General features: G+C 42.7%; 4 protein-coding genes and 1 long non-coding RNA gene across 9 annotated transcripts in view; 3 read left to right on the top strand and 2 right to left on the bottom strand.

Annotated features, from left to right (window-relative positions):
* The window catches only part of LOC107271518 (mucin-17), a 36,956-nt gene extending 15,017 nt beyond the window's left edge, over positions 1-21,939 (bottom strand). The window contains exons 1-7 of one of the 4 annotated variants that reach the window (XM_015747631.2): positions 20,974-21,939; positions 17,853-17,962; positions 17,440-17,651; positions 17,167-17,355; positions 16,930-17,073; positions 15,834-15,927; positions 12,871-13,035 (exon numbers count right to left, since the gene is read on the bottom strand). In XM_015747631.2, coding sequence (XP_015603117.1) covers positions 12,871-13,035; positions 15,834-15,927; positions 16,930-17,073; positions 17,167-17,355; positions 17,440-17,651; positions 17,853-17,962; positions 20,974-21,152 — 1,093 coding nt within the window. In that variant the 5' untranslated portion in view covers positions 21,153-21,939. The other 3 variants (XM_025088820.1, XM_025088821.1, XM_015747632.1) reach the window with 3 other exon arrangements.
* LOC107271524 lies at positions 446-2,213 on the top strand. Its single transcript, XR_003060951.1, has 2 exons — positions 446-1,750; positions 1,851-2,213. It is a non-coding gene; the product is annotated as an uncharacterized LOC107271524 (long non-coding RNA).
* LOC107271527 (fatty acid-binding protein homolog 5) lies at positions 10,175-19,857 on the top strand. The gene is made up of 8 exons (XM_015747645.2): positions 10,175-10,520; positions 11,065-11,220; positions 11,318-11,573; positions 11,707-11,926; positions 18,306-18,623; positions 19,130-19,302; positions 19,367-19,471; positions 19,584-19,857. The coding sequence occupies exons 4-8, from the start codon at positions 11,833-11,835 to the stop codon at positions 19,641-19,643; spliced, it is 750 nt and encodes a 249-aa protein (XP_015603131.2). The 5' UTR covers positions 10,175-10,520; positions 11,065-11,220; positions 11,318-11,573; positions 11,707-11,832; the 3' UTR covers positions 19,644-19,857.
* On the top strand, positions 15,937-16,917 carry LOC107271522 (uncharacterized protein C4orf22 homolog). The gene has a single exon (XM_015747639.2). The coding sequence runs from the start codon at positions 16,176-16,178 to the stop codon at positions 16,875-16,877; it is 702 nt and encodes a 233-aa protein (XP_015603125.1). The 5' UTR covers positions 15,937-16,175; the 3' UTR covers positions 16,878-16,917.
* A 283-nt stretch (positions 21,940-22,222) lies between the features above and the next one.
* On the bottom strand, positions 22,223-23,053 carry LOC107271525 (UPF0545 protein C22orf39 homolog). Of its 2 annotated transcripts, none has more exons than XM_015747642.1 (3): positions 22,894-23,053; positions 22,601-22,765; positions 22,223-22,535 (listed from the first exon to the last, which is right to left on the bottom strand). In XM_015747642.1, exons 1-3 carry the CDS (start codon positions 22,933-22,935, stop codon positions 22,305-22,307), a joined length of 438 nt encoding a protein of 145 aa, XP_015603128.1. In that variant the 5' UTR covers positions 22,936-23,053; the 3' UTR covers positions 22,223-22,304. The 2 variants fall into 2 exon arrangements, with proteins under 2 accessions (XP_015603128.1, XP_024944596.1); XM_025088828.1 differs by having other exon boundaries at positions 22,601-22,778; positions 22,894-23,016.
* Between the last annotated feature and the right edge of the window lie 231 nt (positions 23,054-23,284).

Here is a 23,284-nt window from a genome sequence, read left to right as displayed (position 1 = left end):
CCTCTCTTCCGAGTGATTCACGTAGACTCGGGATGAAGATTCGTAACCCCGTGTTTCTCCGTATCTCTCCCGAATGACCTCGCAGATCGTATCGTTCAAGAAACACCACCCTAACCTTCACCGACACTACTTACTCTCGCGTGACTCAGAGAGACATATTTCTTTCGGCATAGCAACGCAACTGTTAACGACTTTCGCACACATTTCGCCATCGAAATAAGCAAACCATTTTAGTCGATGACGCTTGCTTCGTGACTTTAAAATTATAAGCAGCGTCAAGATGAAAAAAAAAACCTCCTGTCATTCCCTCCCACCCGTCCGCCATTACTCGACAGAAGGACTCTACCCACTTTTCATCCCTGTTCTTCGCCGTCGGTGTCGCTCGATCGTCCACGAAGCGTGAGAACCCCAGCGACAGGTATAAATGCATAAATTAAACGTACAGCCAAATCGAGAGAGTGAGAAAAACCGCTTTCCCGAGAATGTCCCCTGGCAGTTGATTCCAAAAGCAAAGAAACAGACGAGATCGACGCGCACGGAGAAATCGCGAGCGCCGATTCGAAAAGGGCTTCTGGGTAATGTTCAATGGCGCCAACCTAACCAAACGCGAGTCTTCCTTCCTTCCTTTCCTTATCACCAACGTGGATATATACCAGTACTAACGTAACTTAAGGCGCAGTCGGTAAGTGCCTCTCGACTGTATATGCATGTATATTACCGTAGGCTTTAGACAAGATTAACATGTATGGACTCAGCAATGAGACGTCTAGGCAGCCACCGAGTCGCATTAATCAAAGTACGGCACGTGTCCCGCAAGGGGCGCACGCGCATGCGCACGAGACGACACCAGGGTACTACGCCCCGCTCGAGAATGTCATTACGTGACAGATGCTCTCGTCCCAGCCCTTAATATTGACAACTGTCAAGACACGCTGAATTACCGGCCAATCCGGCAGAATCTTTTACCTACGGAAGTTAACGTACGCGCTCCACGTTTCTATCTTCCTCAGTAATTTGCGGCTCCGATCTTTCGTTCCGCCGCAAATTGGCTTAATGTGTCCCTATCTACGTATTGCTGTACCGTATGATGAGTCAACCGTTTCTACAGTGCATCTACATACGTTCCTATATGTACAGAGGACACTGAAACTTTCTGTCTCCACTTTTTTCCACGTAACGTATTACGCATGCCTTATGCGAGAAAATTGTTAAAACAGTACAGTCGAGTGAGGAAGTTATGCGGTATATGTGAGACGAGCGAGTGTCCTTCGTTTTAAAGCTCGAAGAAGTTTCTGGTGCAACAGTTTGCTCCTCTGGCCGAACACGATGTTAAATGTGTTTCGCGCGAGTCTGAAATAGGTATGGGAGTTTGCGTTACAAGGAAATATTAAATTACGGCTCTGGTCAGACTAGAAACCACCCGGTGTAACCAGTCCACGGCGATGCTTGAACCTCTTAACAGAATTACGCGGGGTAAGTGACGTGGTGAATTTTTCAAAACTTCCTAAGTACACCTCAGACCGGGATCTTTTTTATTGCGAGTCATGAAGTCTGGTGCACTCAGCCGAGTGACTGCTCGATGGGATCGAAGTCGAATGGAATTCAGTGAGGCAGAGAGAACCTCCCGGTCTGATGATTATTCCTGAGAGAGAGAGAGAGAGATATATTCACCAGAGGACTTTTATCGATCCTGCAAATGGAAACGCCCGACAAAACAAGTATCTGCTGTTTCAGCCACCGAGTCTATATGGTTTGTCTGGCAAATTTTTTTATGGAAAAGAAAATTGCGGATGAGTGAGGGAGAATGAAAAAAGGGGGAATAACTGAGAAAATAAATATATTCTACACAGAGATCGATGAGGACGTTTCGCCAAGTTTCTACGAATCATCGAGCACTAGAATCCAGTAGAAGCAGCAGCGGCAGTTTATGTTTCACTAGGGTGAAACTACACTGGGCTAGACGAGAAGGGCACAGACTGGGTCTCGCCGGCCCTGACCGTCCCGTCTGGCGCGAGCCTGTTCACGGCTCGTTTCACATGGACGCATTCGAAAATATCGTGCCACGGCAAATCGTGTGGAATAAGATCAGGAGAAATGTCCCCTCGTACACTGTATTATCGCACGGATCCGCGATACGCGCCAATTGCACGGTAAATTGCACGTAAGCTCCGAAAGAGAAAACTTAGTAACACTATATGAATTCGCATAGCTCATGACGATTCACCATTTACTCATCCGTCTATTTTCTCCATCGTGCGGGAATACTGGTAAAAATAGTCGTGCAACGATTCCACATCACATAAATAATATATATGTATATATATATATATATATATATATAGTCGTAACGAGCAAATCCTATCTATACCAGTCGATATATACGTACTTATGGACGTAAATTATTCTCGTTCTCTGTGTCACTACGATTAATATAATCAGCAAGAATTACGTACGAGTCTATCAAAGATTTCTCGAGCAAAAAACATCTTAATTAAATTATAGTCTCTCTCTCCCTCACTCTTTCTACGTTACCGAACAGCGGCGTGATCCGTTCGTGAAGATCGTCATTCAGAGATTCTCGTGGAGACAACACTTATAACATTGCATGTCCGTATGAAAATTTATGACCAAAATCGACAATAAAACAAACAAATAACATCGGAATTTAAGACGTAACCGTGTGATTTACCGTGTTCAGCGTAGCTTTTTAAGAAACAATGCTGATCCCGAGACGAAAAAGGTCGCCGGTTTATGCCGGCCGGATAAAACGTAGACACGTAATACAGAGGAAGGAGCTGCGAGCGAAAAGTGCAACAGCACGTCGGGCGTGGCGTTTCGCGATGAACTGACAGAGTCGAGACTCGAGCCGTCGCCCCCGCTCCGTGACTCACCGCCGCCGCCACCCCCATTGGGGAGGCTTCGTCTCGCCCCCTATTGGTCCCCTAGGAACATCGCTTGGCCCCCTCTATATATACCTAGACCGTCTGACAGCAGCCACCCCGTGAGTTATACTCGAAGCTACGCACCGCGCAGAGATATCGATCGTTCGATCATTCGATTCTGTAAGAGCCGACAGGCTCGTATGAACTATCCCCGAGTATAATTTATGAATTACTCAGCCGATAACGGTCAATTAATTAAATACAAAAAGCAAAGATTGAGCAAATAAACAGCAACGTTTCCATACTTGTTTCTAATGCACGGTGAATTTACCTTAGGGATTTAATAGACTATTGCACCGGGTTTTGAATGTCGCACGCGTTCCGTTGCTACAATAAAGTCTACGCACAATCGGCGACAATATCCCCCTTTATCCCCGATGTATTATGTAGGATTGACTGCACAGGACGGGGAACCCCCTGGATATCCCTCATTGTGTATTGTAACGTCCACTTTATTTTACGTAGATAAGTACCTATGTACATAGGCCTTGCTTATTTATATATACGCAACGTGCAGTCAAGGAGGTTATGTCTCGTATCCCAGTGACTCCCTCGGGGATAGTTTCTAATGGCGAGGAAGATCGCGAAACTCGAAAGTCAGCCTGGATCTAAATGCGCGACAGCGGCAGGTGGTTCGGTACGTGCATAACCTAAATATATACGGGTGAGTAATGAGGACAGTGCGAGTAAATATATTTTAAGGTAATTAAAGAAATCTAATGTGAACCCACCTTTAGTTAATAACACGAAGAGACCGGGAGCCACCGCCCAGCGCGTCACGGGATGCTAATTAGGCTAATGCGCAGGGTACAAATCGCTTTGATAAAACGAAATGGCGCCTCGCGCCAAGCGGAAGTAAATGCCAAGGAAGCGAATCGAGATGGAAGACCAGAAACGTTGACTCGAATGCCGATAATATTTCTCTTCGGCGCCCCTTGGCAACTGAGGAAGGAAGATACATCCTGAATCGCCCACACGTGAGTGGGTAAGAAATATTTTTATTTTACAAACAGTACAAAGATGAATCATGCGCCATTACACACGTACAGTGCGGTACTATCTAGAGTGTGGTCGTACGGCAATAGTGGTAGTTACCGTACCTCTACTTGCTCGTTGCAAGTAGAAAGGTAAAACGTTGAGTTACAGTGAGAAACGCAGATACCGAATGTACATCGCAGTTAACGAGAGAGAACAGCAGACCGAAATATACGTGGGGAGGTTATGTAAGCCATAAGGAGACAAGACACGCGAAATCGAGAGAGACGATGAAAAAGCGAAGTAAAGAGAAAAAAGTAAAATAAAGAGCAAAACCTTAAAAAGTACTGAGTCACCGATTCTTGCACAAGGCCCAATTCCAACGTGAACGCAAGTTATCCGGTGCTCGAGTTACTTTTGCCGATCGAGTATACATATATACAGTGATGTAGGTAGACGAAGTACGAAGCCTGTTAAAATATCCATTGAAAATGTACAGCGAGACTCGGCCGCTGATTGGTCGGGATGCAATTACCGCTGAGGCTCACGGGTAAAGAGTTCTCGAAAATGATTTCGAAGCGTTTAAGCAATCCCGAAAGAGGTTAGGCGCAGAGGAGGAGGAGGAGGAGGAGGAAGTAAAATGGCGAATTTCCGCTCAGGTTAAAGCGCGACTCTCGAAAGAGACCAGCAGCGAGGAAGGTTCGTCGTCGCGCGACTGAGACGTGACGTAACATCCGGGAGAGAGGTGGAAGTGCTGGAAGTAAATCGTCGAAGCGTGCAGACAAGTACGGTGATTGCCTCTTCTTCTATTCGCCGCGATTTTACTCCACGGATATAATACAAACCTGCGCCCGAGCTTCGCTCGGTGGAAGAATCCTCCGCGTCATTCGTCTATCCTTGACATCCGTTGCACCAGCCGCCGGGGCTCTCGTCGCTTCAGCCGACGGAAGATTCCCGCGACTTTTCTCAGTCCCGTGAAGCGCGCGGCGTGTCATTGCCGTGCCGTATTTATCTTCAACGTTGCCAGAAGAGAACCTAACCTAAATTAATTGCCGCATTCCTTGCCGAATTAACACCGAGGTGGATTGTGGGTAATGGCTGAAGAATTATTAATGCGAGGGAAAATTTCAAATTTTCCATACGAAAATCGATCGCTCGATACATCGATTGTTAGCGATTGCCAGAGGAGTGACGGTTAATGAGGATAATTAATGGCCAACCGAATAAAACGAAAAATGAACTCCTCCTCTGGATCCTCCTCGCCGCGATCGGATAACGTAACCGGTATGAGAGCGTTTGCTCGTACGATATATATATATAGTGGCTGATACGCATGTACGCGATACACACAGAGTTATTACTCGTTGGCTTTCGGGGCAGGCATTAAACGAGCAGCGTGGATAATAACAAAGTCGGCACGCCACACCACTGTCCAATCTTTAATGGGTTTCGCTTCAGTGGTAACGGGCTCTCGCTGACTCACGCTGTAATAACGAGAATCATAGGTATAGGCATTGTCCCAGTGACAGGGCCTGTCGCGAATATTGCGATATAAACACGTAAGGGGATCAACACGTGTTTCCGATGTAAAATATTTGTCCGATAATAAACGTTGCAAGCGATAAGGCTGCGAAGTTAACGCGAAAAGAATTATCATCGCGATAAGTCAGGAGTAATTCAAATATTCCCGCGCTCTTTAGACCTGTGCGATCGTGATCTATCGTCCCACGTACAATAACACTGGAAAGCTTATACCTCAATCTGGGATCCTATGGGAGAACGAGACTCGGTAAATCCATCGACTGTAATCGATACCTCCCAGGAACTTCTAGCTGGCGTTAGATATATGCACGTAAAATTTCATGTATTCTCCCCTCTTATGCCAACTATATATTCTATGGTTACGGTAAGTCTGTATGCAGAGACGCGCATACGGTACCCCTTCGAGAAAACCCATAATCCCACCCGCGAGTGTGTAATTTCAGCGGGAGATCGTTGCAGCCGGAAGTTAATAAATGTACATTAGGGATAGACATCTCGAGGGAGAAAATATGACCTTATCTGAAATGACCATTTATTACGGAAACAATTGCGGCATCGAGATCTTGGAATCGTTCGTAGAACGGTTTGAGGGGGAAAAAATATTCGAACGAGAGGGTCCTGGGATAGTGAAATTTCATGAGTTATAATGACGATGCGCCAAGACGGAAGCGAAGGAGCGGGAATGATTCCTCGAGGTAAAATAAATGTGCCCCGGGTCTCGTTAGGGCAGGCAGGATAAGAATGACCGGTAATATATCAATGGTGAATCTTCTAGGCAACTGAGTGACTGTCCGAGTCAGCGAGTAACTAATTAGGATAGAGTGCGACTCGTGCGTGTCACTCGTAACACGAAAAGTGCGACAAACAATTCAATTCCCAAGCGCGAGGGAGTCCTCGAGTGACTTGTGCGCATGCGCGAGCGTCTGTTCCCCCAGGCTGTGGGAATGGCATGTTTTGTCTTTGAGGTTAAGCCCATCGCCTCGTACCTTCGTTCTATGAGCATCCAGCTGACGTCGTAGGTGCCGAAAGACTGGAGTCCCAACGAATACAGATACATAACCTCAAAGAAGTTATTGCGAACGATTGTCACGGAGGTACAGTCATACTTATTTGTGATCGTCCTTGTTGCCAGGGCATACTGTACTCGCTACGCGTAGGCCGAGTAATCGCTGAGAAAAAGTAACGTTAACTTCCCATTGCGAGTAACCGCAAACTATGCTGTTACACACCAGTCGAGCATTATTCGAGCGACACTCGGAAAATTTGTATGAGAATCTAACCTCTTCAGCCGACGTCTACTCGCGTGAACGCAGAAGCAGACCCGCCGGGATTAACGCGCCAGAGACATAACACGGTAATACCAAGGATATAATACTGAATTCAGACGGGGATTTTCATTTGAAACTTGTATGACGAAAATTGTGGATTAAATATAAATAATAATTCAGCCCTGCATCTCATTTGCCGCGTGTGGCACGGTGTATGACTATGGATTTTCATTTGAAACTTGTATGACGAAAATTGTGGATTAAATATAAATAATAATTCAGCCCTGCATCTCATTTGCCGCGTGTGGCACGGTGTATGACTATGGGACTTAAAAAGCCATAGAATACTCGATTACAAGAGGGTGTGGCGGGTAGACGATCGAAAAGGAAGCATACCAGATGGTACGTATGACGTTAGGAGGCATGCGTGAAATATAAACAGTCTTCGACTTGGGCTTTTTTTTTCACCAGATTTTTTTTTCTCTACAGGACGGAACGTTTTCTGCCTGTACGTCATGGTCGTGAAAAAAAAAGAGATACCAAAAGCATAAGACATTCATTGAATTTTTCTTAGGTTAGGTTAGACTAGTTTAAAGTCAATTTTGTCTTTCTCTTAAAGCGTCCTCGTAATTCTTTCAACGGCTGTGGAACATTCTCGATCTCAACGGTCACTCGACATCTGCCACTGTATTCAGACAGGTGCTGGAGTTTCGGTGGTTTCTGCACGTTTCGGTGCATCGTGCTGACTATCGACGTAATTTCTAATAAGTACAGAGAAGAGCAAAGTGATAAAAATCGATAACGTTCAACAGTCCGATCCTCGATGTCAATAACTCTCGAAAATATCAGGTGACGATATTACGCAATCACCAAGACCCTGAAGTTGGGTACCTGTCGTAAAATTCCGTAAAGTAATTCCATTTGATTCTTAGATGCCAGCGTAAGAGAGCGTTTCGAGAAAAATGATGTTCATCCATTAAATGGCGGATGGAATGTGACATGAGTCAGAGGACGAGTACCCACCTCTACGCGAGGGATGCTACGTGCAGTATACTGCCATGGCCATTGGATCTATAATTAGATGGAGCCGGCGTCATACGTAAAAAGTGCTTCGAGTAGAATCCAACTTTTCAAGCTTCATTCAATGAGCCTGCCTCGCGTTAATATTCTCAAGATTCGTAAGTGCTAGACTGTGTCCGATTGACGGATAACGAATTAAGCCGAACTTTGCCGAACTTGGCCGAACTGATTCGAAGGGCCGTTAAGGTTACCCTGGGAGGTTATGGTCATGAAAAATAAAGAAGCGGTCATTCTCCGGGGCATTAAGCAGCGATAATAAGAGTGACTCCCTTGTGTCACTTATTATACCGGGTGGGAGTATGGCAATTTTTTTTTGTTCTGCCACTCCTTACTGTCACTCGGGATTCTTCGCCCTTCTTCGTTCCACGTGTTTCTGTACTCCCAGTGCTCAACAGAAGAGGCACTTTTTATTACTTGGTACTTTGAAGATACGTGAGAGTCCAAACGTAGGGTTGGAGAATGAAGATTCTCGCTCGTGGAGGGACAGAGAGGGGAGATAGGGAAGACAAGAGGATAGAGAGAGAAAAAGAGAGGGAGAGAGATGAGTGAATTTAGTAAGCAGTGATTCTCAAGTGCACTACTCGCAGCATAATAGACACGTAGACAACGAGGATGATAGGGAGAAAGAAGGAGATGAGAAATAGGGGGCAGGTGGGAGAAGAGAATTCATCATGAGGTTAGAAAGTCTTTAGTTCGTGCGTGACAGGAGTTATTATAGACTTAGAAAATAAAGAAAAAGATAAAAGATCGAAGCTCCAGAAAGGTTCGAAATACCATCACGCGTTCGTTTACCGAATAATTTCTCAACGTAATGAAATCCTTTGTAGGTATACAAGAAAGTTGTGTCTGACGAGTCAGCAGGTTGGATTTTAAGAGATTTTCAGAAGTCTTACATAATCCTTGAACGAAGACAGGTCGAAGGCACGTCAGCAGCTGAATTTGTAAGTTTAAAACAAATAAACTCCTTCGCGGAAATTCATAATGGGAATTGGCAATCACGTCGTTTCAATTGTCTCGGGAGACTTGCATCGAACGGGCCAACTAAGCAAGTCAAAAAAAAAACGATGATCAATGAAAATTTATAAATTAAGATTACTAAAAAAAAAATAAGTCAGCCACGTCAGATACTAAAATTCAATTAGTTTAACCTCCGCGTGAGAAATCCTAATTCCTCTGTCGGAGATTACGAGTAATTTTTTTTCACTCGTAAAATTCCAGCACGAACGCGGCGCGTGAGTATACAAGACGATTTGCAAGGTACTAATCCAGTGGCGCGCCCTGCGGACAAGAGCCGTACTGCTCTCGACGATCCTAGGCCCGTCACGGCATTTTCATTATACGTACACAATTACATGTTACTCGAATTACATAAAGCGCAGCGACGAAAGCAGCGGAATATTTAAAAAGATTAACGCACGTAGAAGCCGGCTCTTCAGCGTGTAATTGCCAGGAGTAAAAACGTAGGAGGTAAGGCGGGAGAAGCGCAGAGGGAACGGCCATTCAGGACTCGAGTCACGAGACTCGGTGTTCCTATCCTTGAAAGAGGACTCTCTGTTCTCCCAGGTTATAACAGTATTCAACGTTATAACCGAGTATCAGGCGTATAAGCGAGCCCCCCCTGACTAAACCGAAAGAAGTAGCAGAATAAATATGTATACAGAAAGAGTCTCACGGATGATTCACAGCACCGTGTATAAACGCAACCAGAAATGTGAGATTAGTCTACCTACAGAAGCGAGCACGTAGAGGTTATGTACTACAGAGAATCTTCAAGTTAAATTAATCCTGTCTCTATTCCGACTGGAGTATCCTGACTCGACAGACCTAGGAATACATATATATTCCTACAATATCTTATTGACAGTATCAAAGAGCTAAGGACTACTCGGCTACTTCGACAAGGTTATCGTTAAGTTTTTCGAGCTGGAATTGCCAGGGTCTCGCTTCAGTAACCGCGGTCTTGCTTCAGCTCCTCTCGGATTCCTTTGTTTAATGCTTTATTGCGATATTTTATGTGCTGGCCAGGGGCGGCGCTGTTGCCAGGCTGACTGCCTGGCCGTGCCTGGTGGCTGTAAATTGTGCGAAAGCTGACAACCGCGTATATAACGACGACCACTGATATCCGCGACCGGATATCCGGACGCGTGGTACTTCTTCGAGACTCTTTTATTTCTCAGGCTGAGAAGCCACGCGCTTACGGACTCTCGCGATGTCCTTTCAGCTGCTCTCCAATGGGATTCTTCTTCGTTTTGCACTTTTCTTTCGTCGATAGGAAGTCCGTCAATGGGCGGACGCTTGAATGATCATCCGTTTACTTGATTATGGCGATTATAATTCGAATCTTCTGCTTATTGTTTCTTCCTCAGGGACGGGGGTTCCTGGGACGATGCTGGACGATACCGGTCACGTTTCCCAGGCTGCATAATTGCATGCGCAGCAGCGTACGAGAGCTGCGTGAAAAATTGACGACACCCTTGGGGAGGATCGTTAATGATTTACCTGGTTCGATGATACTTTAGCCAGGGAAGATGAGAATGGAGATTCAACGAGAGGGAGAGAGAGGGCTGATAGAAGCCAGACGATGGAGATTGTTGCGACTTATGCAACCGCATGAATTCGCAAGGGGAAATTACGTGACGAGTATGAGGAACCCTTTGAGTCGAGTCGGAAGTCCAATTATTCTTGCTTCCAGTGCTACCAACCGGTCTTAGAGGTAGAGGTCGTTGAAGAAATTTTAATATTAAAAAGTAAAAGTTCAGACAAGAAGAATGCGAAAATTATATTTAAAAAAGTTGATCTTGATGGGAGTTAACTTAATTCTACGTTTTTTTTTCTTTTTTTTTAAATTTTAATAATTACTTTGCCTCAAGGATATTCCCACCAACGTAGATACCTCAGACTCCAGGCAATGCTGCCTGTAAGATCTATCCATCAACATGGGTCTAATTATCTTTAATTTACACCAATACACTGACCCAGTGATTATTGAAGAAAAAAGAAAGAAAAAAAGTTGACTCACCAAAATCTCGACGAATTAGACACTGAAAACACACTAGTATCCTCTGTTCTACACGTCACAGTAAAATAATAATTTTCTTTTAACTATAAAATCCTGATTTGGTATGCAACACCGCAGTAGAACCGCAAACACTGTTGTGATAAAAATTTGATATGAAAATGTTTAATAAAAGTTGGAGGTTAAACTATAAATACAAGCCTGTTGCGCACAGCTTATGAAAACTTGTATTTCGTTGTAGGAAAACTACTGGTACCCGTGATGAATTGGTCGAGGGCCAGCCTGCTTGGGCAGCAGATGACGAATGAGTGAACGGTGGACCCGGGACTCAGTTTCTCAGGCAGGAAGAAGGAAAGGGCTGTGCTCGGACTCTGGATCGCTGGATGAACAGATTACGGTAAGACTCTCAACTCTCTAGTCCGGACTCTCTTCTATCTTTGGTTATACCAACTCTCTCTCTCTCTCTTGATCTCATTAAATTCGTTTCTTGACAGCTCGACTATTGGCAAAAAAGTAGTAAAAGGTCCAAGACCACAGACCCTGCCGGTAGGACGTAAGTCGAGCTTTGCTTTGGGTGAGCTCGCACGTATGATTGTCAAAAAGACTTTTGAACAAGCTACGTCCTCTTCCAGCCATGTGAAGCAGCCTTAAGGACCTGGCCCCGCTCTTTCCGTCAGTCTCGCCACCCTGCGAATAAATGAATAGCAGTCTTCGTTAGGGTCGCTACTCGGCGACCCGAGTCTCCACAAGGTATCCTTCATCATTTATCATGATTGCCACAGCCCAAGAAATTCTCACTGCCTTCTTCATTGTGCACTTCCAATAATAAATAATGCCGACAGGTGAACTCTTCAATTTCTTTTTTCTTTTCTTTTCATTCAAGCAACCACTCGATGTTCAGCCATCATAAGTATATCCAGACGACGCGTGCGACATTTCCAAGCTTTCGCCATGCGCAACAGAGTTTCGAGTACATTCTAATGGCTGGGAAGTAACGTACCGAGTGAATATGTCTATAATAAAGGAAACAGACAGGGTCCCTCTGCGCCAGTGCCCTATTCTCAGGTGTCTGCAAAAGAGGGATGCACTTATCTACATTACAGGTACACCCATCTTCGTTCGTTTCAAAGTATTAGACGTATGGAAAAATAAAAAAATAAAAAAATAAAAAAAAAAGAAACCTCTCCTCCAGTCGTCAGAAAATCTACCCAAGTACCAAAAGTCCTCTGAGTGAGTCGCACAAATTTCTTTGTTCTCCCTCAGCAGTTCTACGTGAACTGTAGAAATGAACGTTTCAGCATAAGAGTCCATTGAAGTGTCCAGGACTTTTTATTGGCACCCAGTGCCATCAGCTGGACACGCCACCCACCTCTTGTTCACAATAGCAAGCCAAAGGAACGAGAAGGAAGAAGAAAAGAAGAAAAAAGAAACCAGGTCCATGATCAGTCGGTAAGACGATTCCTGGAAAGCAACCGTAGTTTCAAGACCTCCAACGATCACCAGCCAGACTGGAAGGACGATTACACTCCGGAAAGCAGGATAATTCCAGCACCAGAGTGCAAGGCACTCTAGTCGATCGTTCATGGTTAGAGTGCAACTGAGATCGAGGTAGTATGGCCAAACTAGCGAGGTCAGCGTTTGAACTTGAAAAGAAAAAGAAAAAAGAAACAGGCAAAACCATAAGAAGAGTCATTTGACCATAGAAAATTCTGATACCCCATTCAAAATCGACAGGCACATCCGATCGGCACGGCTCTGTAGATAACGTAGGAGCGCACAGGAAAACGTCCAAACATAATGCACCCGAGGAACACGGCCCTGGGTCTTGGTAAACAGAGCGTAACGGAGCCAAGGAAGCCTGAGACTCCGGAGACGGACTTCTTCCTAGTAATCGTATGACGAGACGGAACAGTTTGTCTGATCTCAAGAAAATTTCACAGCACGTCATAACGAATCCTGATTGTCCACTAGTGGCAGTCAGCGGGCAGCTGTCGAGTTTGTTAAAAAAAAAAAAGAATTTAAATAGCATAAAATAATGTTCACTCACAAGGATTCTCCCGGACGGCCTGATAAATTCTATGAGACGCATGGACCTCGTTGATCACATCCCAGAAGCCGTCGGAGCCGATGATCAGGAAGTCCTCGGTGCCGTTGAGATCGACGCAAAGTATTTCCGGATCAGCCGTTACGCAGGGTTTGTACTTGACGTCGCCTGAAAGTAAAAAGACAAGAAGATCCATAAGACAAAAATCGAGGATCTACAACGATCTAACGTAACATGGTAAATGATGATAAGCACGAAGGATAAGATTGTGAATTGACCCTTGGACATGAATCGGTAAGCCACGGCGTATCTTCTGAGACATTAAAATAGAAAATAAGAGGGCAAAAAAAAGCACGCGATACGGAATCAGTATTCCACTATGTTATAATTAACTTTAATGATCTAATTAATGAATGCGAGGCTAATTTAAATAATGGCGTCAAACTAGCGTAGGCGCTTCCGGTTATTACGTTAGATAGTCTTGTCCTATGTTAGTTCGATGCTGAACGCCATAAGTAATTCCTTACGAGGACCCTACTACGGGGCCATCTTCACGATTCGCATTAATTTCTTGCAGATCAATGAGCCAGTGCACTTAGCTGCTGATAAGCAATATTCATTTTCATTGATAACCCATTAACTATTCGAAACAGGCATAGCCCAGGGTACCACCCAGTAAAGCAATGAGTAGAGCTCGGAGCATGGCTGCACGTATTATTGTGTCAGCCAGTGGTCGAACGGAACCGACAGGATATTCGACACGCGTCCAGAATTTTCACGTAACCGTAAATGGCATTGCTTGACCCGCAGCTACCCTAGTTGGACGTAGCTTCCTCGAGCGATTGTACCAAACAACAAATAATTATCATAGAACGACCAGCTGACTCAGTCGATCGTACACTGACATTATCCTCACACAGGTCAGCCTTGGTCTATTGGAAACGAGTGCTACTGTAATTTATGAATTAATCAAGTATGGTCATGAGATACTTGTAACGTTAAAAAAAAAAAGATCATGCGACCGGACGTCTGTATTCCCAAGCGGGGAGCAGGGTTTCAATTTCAAAAGCCGCAAAACCGCAGCGTGCTCCGATCCACGTAGTACAAAGATTATGTCACACTTGAGAGAGAATATAAATTTTAACAGCAAGGGCCTCGTCGCAGACGAGTCGAGCCCTGAGGTACAATTCGCATTGGAGAGCGTTTACAAAGTTAAAAATTTAAGAATAACTAGCAGTGTCCAGTCTCTGCGAAAGGATCGCGCTCGAATCGGCACGTGGAATCCGGATTTTCGAGTGAAAATCCAGAACGGAAGTGTAGTCGAGAAGGCGATAATAATAAAGAAAAAAAAAAAAAAAGCAAGCACGTTCATCAGTCATTGTTACAGTATGCACCTCTATACGTGCTATAACATGATAAAATCGGCATTTAACTCGCAAGATGGAGCGTATAATCCAGTTTGATGTGCCTCGCGATATCGCACGGTTCGTCGACCCTCGACTTCTACATTCGCCTAGACCACTTTAATATGCGTAATAGCCGGCATATTACTAGGCCTAATACAATTTATTTTATTCGCAATCCCGCGACGCTCGCGACGTGGAAATGTTTTCATTTGACGAAAGCAATGCTCGTTGATGCATTATTTTCCAGTGGCCATTCTTCCTCGTTGGACGTTCCTTGCGGCTGTTGTGGGGAGCCTTGGCGAATTTCTTTGACGGTTTCTGACGCTGCGAGAGGCTCCAAGAAGCTGAGAGACTTATCGTGGAAGAGGTGAGGAGCTAGAGAGAGAGAGAGAGAGCTACGTAGAAAAGGAAAGAGATAACTCGTCTCTCTGCCGTTTTACAGGAATGTACATTCGTCGGAGAATGGCAAGAACGTTTACGGTTCTGCTCCATATACTCACTGACATTTTTAACATCCTCTATTACGCGTACACGTACTCCTCCTCCATCTCTTTCTCTTTCCTCTTATCCACACGCCGTGCGCTTTCCTTGAGTTCATCGTTCTTCCTTCTACGGCTGGCCAAATATATAGACTTCTCCACGCGTCCCATTCCCAGGCTACCGCGTTCGATCCACTAAGAGTTGCCTGTGCCTTCCGCTACTTCGTGGTGTCGCCACTTGCTAGGCTCCACGATTCAAGGAACAAAATCTCTAGGCGATACTCACAGCTTAGACAATGTTGGCTGGTAGCCGATATATAATTCAGCCGACAAACGCTACATGGGATCATCGATCAATGCTAATGACAAAAACGATCTCCCGTTTGTCGTTCGATGTTTAATTCAAGAATTCAAGACTTTGACTGTCCAAGTCAATTTAGATCTTCAATGGACTGTTGCTGTATGCTTGTTACCCAGTTGTCCCGTTTTTTTTTAATCCATTCATAGAATCCTGTTTTTACAACAGACCAAACCCCACGTACTCGGAATTCTTGGGAGAAAGGTAAGAAATCACGGACATGCGTAATTCCTCATATTATTTTCGGACGTAAGAAAATGTTCTTCGTGCGGACGGTTTCCACTTTCCAGTTTATGACTGACGGGCGATCGTACTTCTTCGTGCGTATTGCGAGTCCTGTTTCAGGATTTTGGAACGATGGTGAAATTTTTTGCCAGTCTCTTACAAGAGAAAACTCGTTGCTCGATGATATATGTTACCAGTCGTTTTTTTTTTGTTGGTACTTAATAACTCCTGATTGAAATGCTAAAATAATATAACAAGTCGTTAAGTCATGTACGCATTTACATCCAGGAAGGATGTGAGTGGTAATTAAAAGTGAAATAATTGGCAGACATCGCACACAAGTTGTTGTGTTGATGAAGGTGGTTATTGGTACACTCATCAGCCGCTACACAACTTAACCTTAAATTATATAAAGCAAAGAACAAGAGGCATGACGTTTAAACGACTATATAATAATATAGTGAAGAAATAGGAAGAGAAATAAATTTAATGACTCACCTATAGCTCTGGAAACGCTAAGATGACCATTTACACGCCAAGTCCCATAATGCACCAGAAATCCACCCATGTCGCTCACTCTCTTAGTTTCGTCCTGTAATAAACAAGGAAATTATTTGTTAATCGCGCAGAGACTGACAGATCCACAACGATATTTAAAAATGATTCTTGTCACGCCCGAGAAGTTCTCCTGTTCCCGTGAAATTTTTCGAGGCGTCTCGGCCTTTCGACATTTCCCAACGTGCAACGATTCTTCTCAACCAGTCGAGCTTCTCTTGTCTGTCTCAGTCCGAGGCTGCCTGTCATCGCGAAATTCATTGTGAAATGTATCACCGTTAAATCATGATCACGTTAGGAACACGAATCGACGGTGACCGTCGTCTTCTGCAGTTCGATAGCTACGACGAGTACCTGGATGCCCTAGTGATACCCAAAGATCTCTTCTATCTAAGAAGCACGTCGGTGGCGCGTCAGGTCGCCGAATTGGGTTACAGATGCACCGGCGAGACACTCGATAAACACTCCTTCAACGCACGGCTACGTGCTGTCAAGAATTTACTCTTTCCCGTACAAAAGGCTTACGAACTTTCCTCGGAGCTTCTAACCCCAAGTGATCCATTCGAGCAGCAATTAGCATTTCGTGAAAGATCCAACAGACTCGGTGTCCTATCGACTATTATATTCGTACGCAACTACACTAGATTCCATTTCGAGGTGTCTGGCTACATAGACTTTAAGTCACGACTGGAAAACGAAGACTGGCGTCCATTTTTTCAAGGAAGAATTAAACTCTGGCCTCAGCCTACCGATCTTGGATATTATCACTGGAGAATGGGCACCACCTTGCTCAACGAATCTAATAATTACGTCCCGGTTATAGATCCGGAGCGTGGACTCCTCTTCAAGAATATTCACGACAGGAAACTTATCTGGGTAGATCCTGGAGCGCCGTCCCCTGGCGTAAATACGACGCGCGTTCGTATCCACAGCGACAAGTACGAGCAAATAATACTCTACGATCATATAGTGCGCAGTAAAATTTAGAAAAATCGGAAACAGGAGAATCCTCCGTGAATAGTTCCCGAGGAACACTTACCGTCCGATCGGGTTTATGCGGATTAACGAGGTGACGCGTTTTGCCGTGAGATGTCAGTGTCGCCAGGGAATCCCCGACCCATGCAATATATAATTTGCCATTGAGCAATAAAGCACAAACTGCAGTAGTACCACCATTGAGATTCTGCCAAAAAAAAGAAGTAATATTTTTAAAAAAACTGTAATATTGATGTTTAAAATAAAGTCTTGATCAAACAACGATTTACTTGTCGCTTACATATTTATTCGCCTTCTCAATGAAATGTGCGTCTGTCGTAACGAAAGCGTCGCGTAAGGCACGAATTGGATCCTTGGGATAATACGTGCTTTCCACTAAATACTGATGAAGATGGGTAGAAGAATAAGCAGCTGCTTCTTGACCACCGTGTCCGTCGAATACTGCATAATAACTGGCCGGAGAGTCATCCTGTCAATGATTAAGAATCAATTAATTACATTTTCTTATTAAATCCATGAGAACATTAGTACAAGGATACTAGAATAAACTTACCGAAATACTGAATATGATGTGCAAGTCGTGTAATACAACGTGACGGTCTTCCATTTTTCTTCTGCAATTCTTAATACAATATGCCGAAACCCGCGGCATTGGGGTAGATGGTGGAGGAGGTAATAATGCTAATCTGCTATTGTCCAAATAACGTGAGCAGATCTCATTGACCTTGCTTGTCACTGCTTGCATTAGTTTCAGTGATGCGTATGCTGTGAACAATAAAAGGGATAAAAGAAAAATTAATATTTACGGTCTAACAAAACATTTTAATCTTTCCCTTCCTGCGGTATAAGATCTATGTTCAGAGTTAATCGATAAATTACAGTTACTTTAGAAATTTAAAGATATGAAATAATTAGTCAATCCTAACTAGTTTTATTGAACTATTAAACCATTCACAGGACACGTACTGTTCTCTTCAGGTTTCCAGCCGCAGAGTTCAGGCTGTTTTTTACAAAGAGTCTGAATCTCTTGTATCACCAGGCGCACAATATAGGACTGTAAGCTCGGTGGGCAAGATCTGAAACAAAAAATGAGCAAGTTAAATAGAATTCAGATAGCAGAGAATTAAATAACAAAACTAACAAAACCTCTCACAATCATTTAAAACTGTAATCACATGTCCGTAACCATATTTCAAATCTTGCATTACACGTAACTTCTGAAGAAATGAGTCTATCTCTATGGAAGACTTTATCCCATGAGAATAACATAAAGAAATTAATAATCTCCTGAAAAATCAATTCATTATTATTAATCGTTAGGCTGTCAATGGTTACTCATAATACAGTTTAACACCAGCCAGCTCACCTACCGAATCAAACCCAGTGTAGATTGATCAAAAGTTATTTATCTTGATTTAGATATAAAAGAGATATGGACAGGAGAGACAGAGAGTGGAAATCTTAAAGAGCACATAACCCATTTCCCAGTGAATAAAAAAACATCAGCAGTGCCGGAGGCCTCCAGAAAAGACAACATAATAGCATACATCCCAGAGTATATACAGGGAGTTCCAGTCGAGAGATATTACCAACAGAGTAAAAGGGAAAGCAACACAAATCCAATATCTCATTCGACGCCATATCAGAGTCTGCTCAACATCATCGTCATGGCACGCATCCTAGGAACATACCAGCATGAACGCAATGAAAATATCGACGAATATTTCAAAGCCATCGGTAAGTGCTCATAGCAGTCATCACAATTCAGCAGAGACATCCATCAAATTTCACTTACTACGCAATAATTTTATCACTAATTACGCCTTCACTGTAATTATCGACGAAGCGCTTTAGTCGCATGAATCATCAAAGACTGTTCATCCGTTGTTTTGTTCAACTAGGTAGTCAGATACAGGTTGTTCATGAACAATAATTCCATTTACAGTATACTCAAGAAGTGTTGCGAAAGTGTTATCAATATGTTTATGTAATATGCTTATCATCATATTAATTCTAGTAATAAGCTTAATCATTCTTCACTCTCAAGAGACCATACACCACCAATCTCTAGAGTCGATGCAGTATCATTTCATTATTATGTAGGTATACATATTATACAATATATATTCTGTATACAATATCTTGAGTCTTCTTCATTTCTGTCCCTTGAGATCCTTGTCAGGACTGCGTGATACGCGGCCAGAATGTTTGTGGCCTGATTGAATCCTCTGTGGTATTTGCAGGAGTTCCCTACATCGCGAGGAAGATGATGAGCGCCTCCAGCCCACGTCTTGAGATCAAGCAGGATGGTGATAAGTGGATTATTCGTACGATCTCCATGATACGTACAGTGGAGAGTATTTTTACTTTAAATACAGAGTACGAGGAGTCTATGCCCTCTGGCGAAATTCTCAAGGTATTATATTTGTCCAGCTTTGATAACAGCCAATTGGATATTCTTCTTCTCTCCTTTTCTCTAGAACACAACTACTTTGGCAAATGGCAATTTGGTAACATTATCTCTTCTTCCGGATGGTAGCCAGACAATAAGAGAGTATGAAGTTACCGATGAAGGCGTTGTCCTGGTAAGATATACGTCGGATGGACATTTGCGCAGTCCATGTGATAATTTTATGACATTGACAAAATTCTAAGCTCTCCAGAGATCCACTCTTGCAATAATCTTGTTAATTTCAGATTATGTCCCACGAGAAGAGCGGGCATGTGGCGAAACGATATTTCAAGCGGCTGACGTAAAAAAAGTTAATGACCTCTTGAAATCGTTCGTTTTTACAAACTCTGCAAAAATAAATATTACTCCATTGCCGTCGAGTCACTCGTAACACCCACTGAATAACATATCCACGGGAAACCGTGTATTACTCGCCCACGTTAAAGATCTCCATCTGTTGATTACAGAAAGACAAAAAAGAAAACATAAGATCAAATAAAACACAGACAATAGCATGAATTATTTCTTTTCAACCGGAAGTATTGAACGCACGCCATCCGATCATATCAATCTCCTTGCCGATAATTTTATTTCCCCATTCTCACCCGTAGTTGCTATTAGAAAGTAATATATAGCTTCATGGTGTCAACTCCTTGCGCGAGGATGGGACCAAGAAAAATATACAAAACAAGAATAAAAGGGAAAAATGAAAAAAGAAAGCGGAAAAGGCGTCACTTTTACTGGAACAAACGAAAGCGCGAGCGCCGACCCCGCCCACTTTAACTATATCTTTTTTTTCCCTTTACTATTAAACTGTTCTCTTACATTCTATTACTCCATATCCTCAACGTTTCACCATTAGTCCGTTTAAATGATTCACAGACTTTGATTACTTAGGTTTAAACTGCGATAAATAGAATTTCTCGATATCAAAAGGGACAAGGTCGACGTATTCTATATATTTTATAAAGGTTCCTGAAAAGAGACAATCAGTTAAAAATATGAACTCCATGTTCTGTTCTTACGATTTTTCCGTTGTAAGTAGGATACGTGCTAGATATAGATTTATCCAGAATTCACATGGGGATCGAGGAGAAAGGAAAAAAGAAAAACGTACACATGGTTTGCCGGTTCCCCTATTTTTCCTGCGACTATGCAGGGTAGAGGCGAACTGTGCTTTCATGCGTGGAATATAAATTAACCGTAGAAACACGTTCTTCGATCGCGTGGATGCATAGGATTCGTCTGCGAGTTAAAGACAAGGGAGAAATATGTAAATGCAATTAGATTTGAACATTATGAAAGAACATGGGTAGGCATGGATATAAATAAGATAGCAATTGAAGAAAAAAGCCTTGTCTGTAACGAGAGATAAGACCGGGAATGTACGAGTCACAGGATGTACCAGAATAAAGAGAATAAAGTCCGTGAAGTCGTTAAGAGCAATGTTATATGTTTCTGTGAGTACATATGCAGACATGATGAATTCTCCGTTGGTTCAAGAGAAACATCTGACTAGGATTAGATAATAATGTCCTTTATCTATAAATTGAACGAACAATGGACTGTGAGATACCAAGATATTCATTTCTGTTTATATGCTTAAAATAAACTATAAAGCGTACAAAAACTTACTTTTGATTGATATACTGCAATGTCACGTCGATGATCTCACCAACGATCTCTGCTTCGGTCAGGTCGTTGCTGCTCAACCTCACTGGAAGTTGATCCTGAGGATTAACACTGGCAAGAAAATCCGTGAAGAAACACCGATACGCACCCAGGTAATCACCATCGACACAATCGGAAGCCATTGTTTCTTTTTTTATGTTTCCTAGTTTACAACCACCTTCTGCGAATATTCGTGAAAAACGCACTCAACTGCCACGGAACAAACACAACACTTGACACCTCGTACCGAGTGCAGGGAATTGCTATACGTGATAAAATAATACAATAGAGTTATTCTCACGAGAGTATATCCGTTTACCGTGTACAACTGTGGAGCGTCCCTGCGATTCCGAGCGCGATTTATTCCCGTAAAACTTAAATACAGTTCACTATCATTCGTTGTATCTTTTATGAAAAAATATTCGTTGTTGATATGCGCTATTTGTACTTTGGTTACGTCACACTCATTCAAATCACGCTCCTGTAATAGATTTCTATGTTCTCTCGTACACTTGTACTCCCGCACCAGTAACCGAACGAGACTTTGATACGTTCATTAGTACAGCATAGAGGTTACTTGGCGCCTAAATAACACACGTTACTGATTCTCCTTCACATTCAAAACACTCCCTTCTTGTTTCCTCCGCGTCTTCTTCCTCTTGCTCCTTTAATGCTACTCTTTTATCCTTCTCTTTTTTCTCTACCAATCTTCCAACGGTTCCCGTGAATTTGGCTGCGAACGAGCAGCGACAAGTCCGTAGTGCTTTTACGCTCGATTCACTGCGCATGGCTAAAATGGCCGAGAGTTTATGGTCCTCCAATTATTTAATATGATGTCCGATGTCTGCGTCTTACTTGTCTCTCCGACGTTTCACTTCTGTTATACTACGAGTTGTAATTTATACTTTACGATTGACGGGCCCATTCATGACGTCATTTTCACATTGATTATCACGACGACGCTTGTTCATTTTTCTCTGTATTCATCTTTTCACTTTCGTATGTACGACTGTGTGTTTATGTTGAAGTTCGTACTGGGAGTCTTTAGTAATACATAGAGGGCTTAAATCACATGTGTACTATATTCGTTTCTTTGGTTGGGACTGTTTCTTGAAGAGATGGCGTCTGCTGCTCTTTTTTTTCTGGCGTGGTGTTTGAATTTCATATGTCTGGGCGCTTTTAGTTTAGTCAATGTACTGTCATAGGTATGAACACGTTGATAGAATCTTGTTTTTCTACTTTACAAATATATTACATGTGCTTTACAAGATAGAATTTCTAATAATTATTTTCTGCTAGGATATACTGCAAAAAGATATTCCGGCATCCATATTGTTCTCCGTACCACCTTTGGTTTCGTTATTCTTGTAATTTAGGTAGGTGTTTTCTTGCTCCTTTTGCATCCACTCTGGTAGTGGCTTGTTCCAATCATTGGGAGGTTTATCTCTCTTTTTCCATACATCGTTCCCATAGTGAGCTTTTAGTCTTTCGAGTCTTCGTTTTGACTCACTATTTACCAGCTCCTTCTATTGAGAAAAGATAAAACGTAACATTTATTCTGTATTATTCGATTTTCATAGGAAATACGTACATAAGCTGTTTCGTTTCTTTCATTTTCCCACTTTCTACAGTTTTGAAGATCAGTCTTCCATTGAGAACAGTCCAGCATTTCACCAAAAATGAAGTACTGATTGAAGCGTGATTTGATGTTAGTGCAATCACTATATTCCTCTTTATACATGTCACATTTTCTTATCTGAAACACCATTCTATTCAGAAAACAAATTTTTACACAGTAAAAATCATGTAAACCTTATAAAGATTTATTATCTGCAATCGACTCTTTCCGAATACTTATCACGAATACAATTATCAAACTCGTACCATCCATTCGTCTGGCAAAAGCTCTTTATCCTCTTCTGTCATTATTTACAATTTTCGATAAATATTTTCTAAATTCTAAAGTAACGTAACCTCGTAAAGATGCCGACATGAAATTATATCATAGATAAAACGGATTAAGTTAGAATGTCGTGCGCTACTGTTTCATCGGGCTGTTCGATAAATGGACATTAGTGACGCCATTTTGAAATTTGAAAGGATGCCGACGCGAGTCGTTTCTCTGTGAACAATTCTTAAGTTCTTGTTGTAAATAGCATCTCTGACCTAGCGATCAATAGAAAACCGTATACATACGTATCGCATTGCATAGTAACAGCCCTGCTATTCCTTATTATTTTCAAAGTTACAATTATTCCTCATGACATTAAATTGA

This window comes from Cephus cinctus, unplaced genomic scaffold (genome assembly GCF_000341935.2).
Source record: "Cephus cinctus unplaced genomic scaffold, Ccin1 Ccin1_scaffold0997, whole genome shotgun sequence".
NCBI lineage: Eukaryota > Metazoa > Arthropoda > Insecta > Hymenoptera > Cephidae > Cephus > Cephus cinctus.
This window is presented reverse-complemented; position numbering and strand designations above follow the sequence as displayed.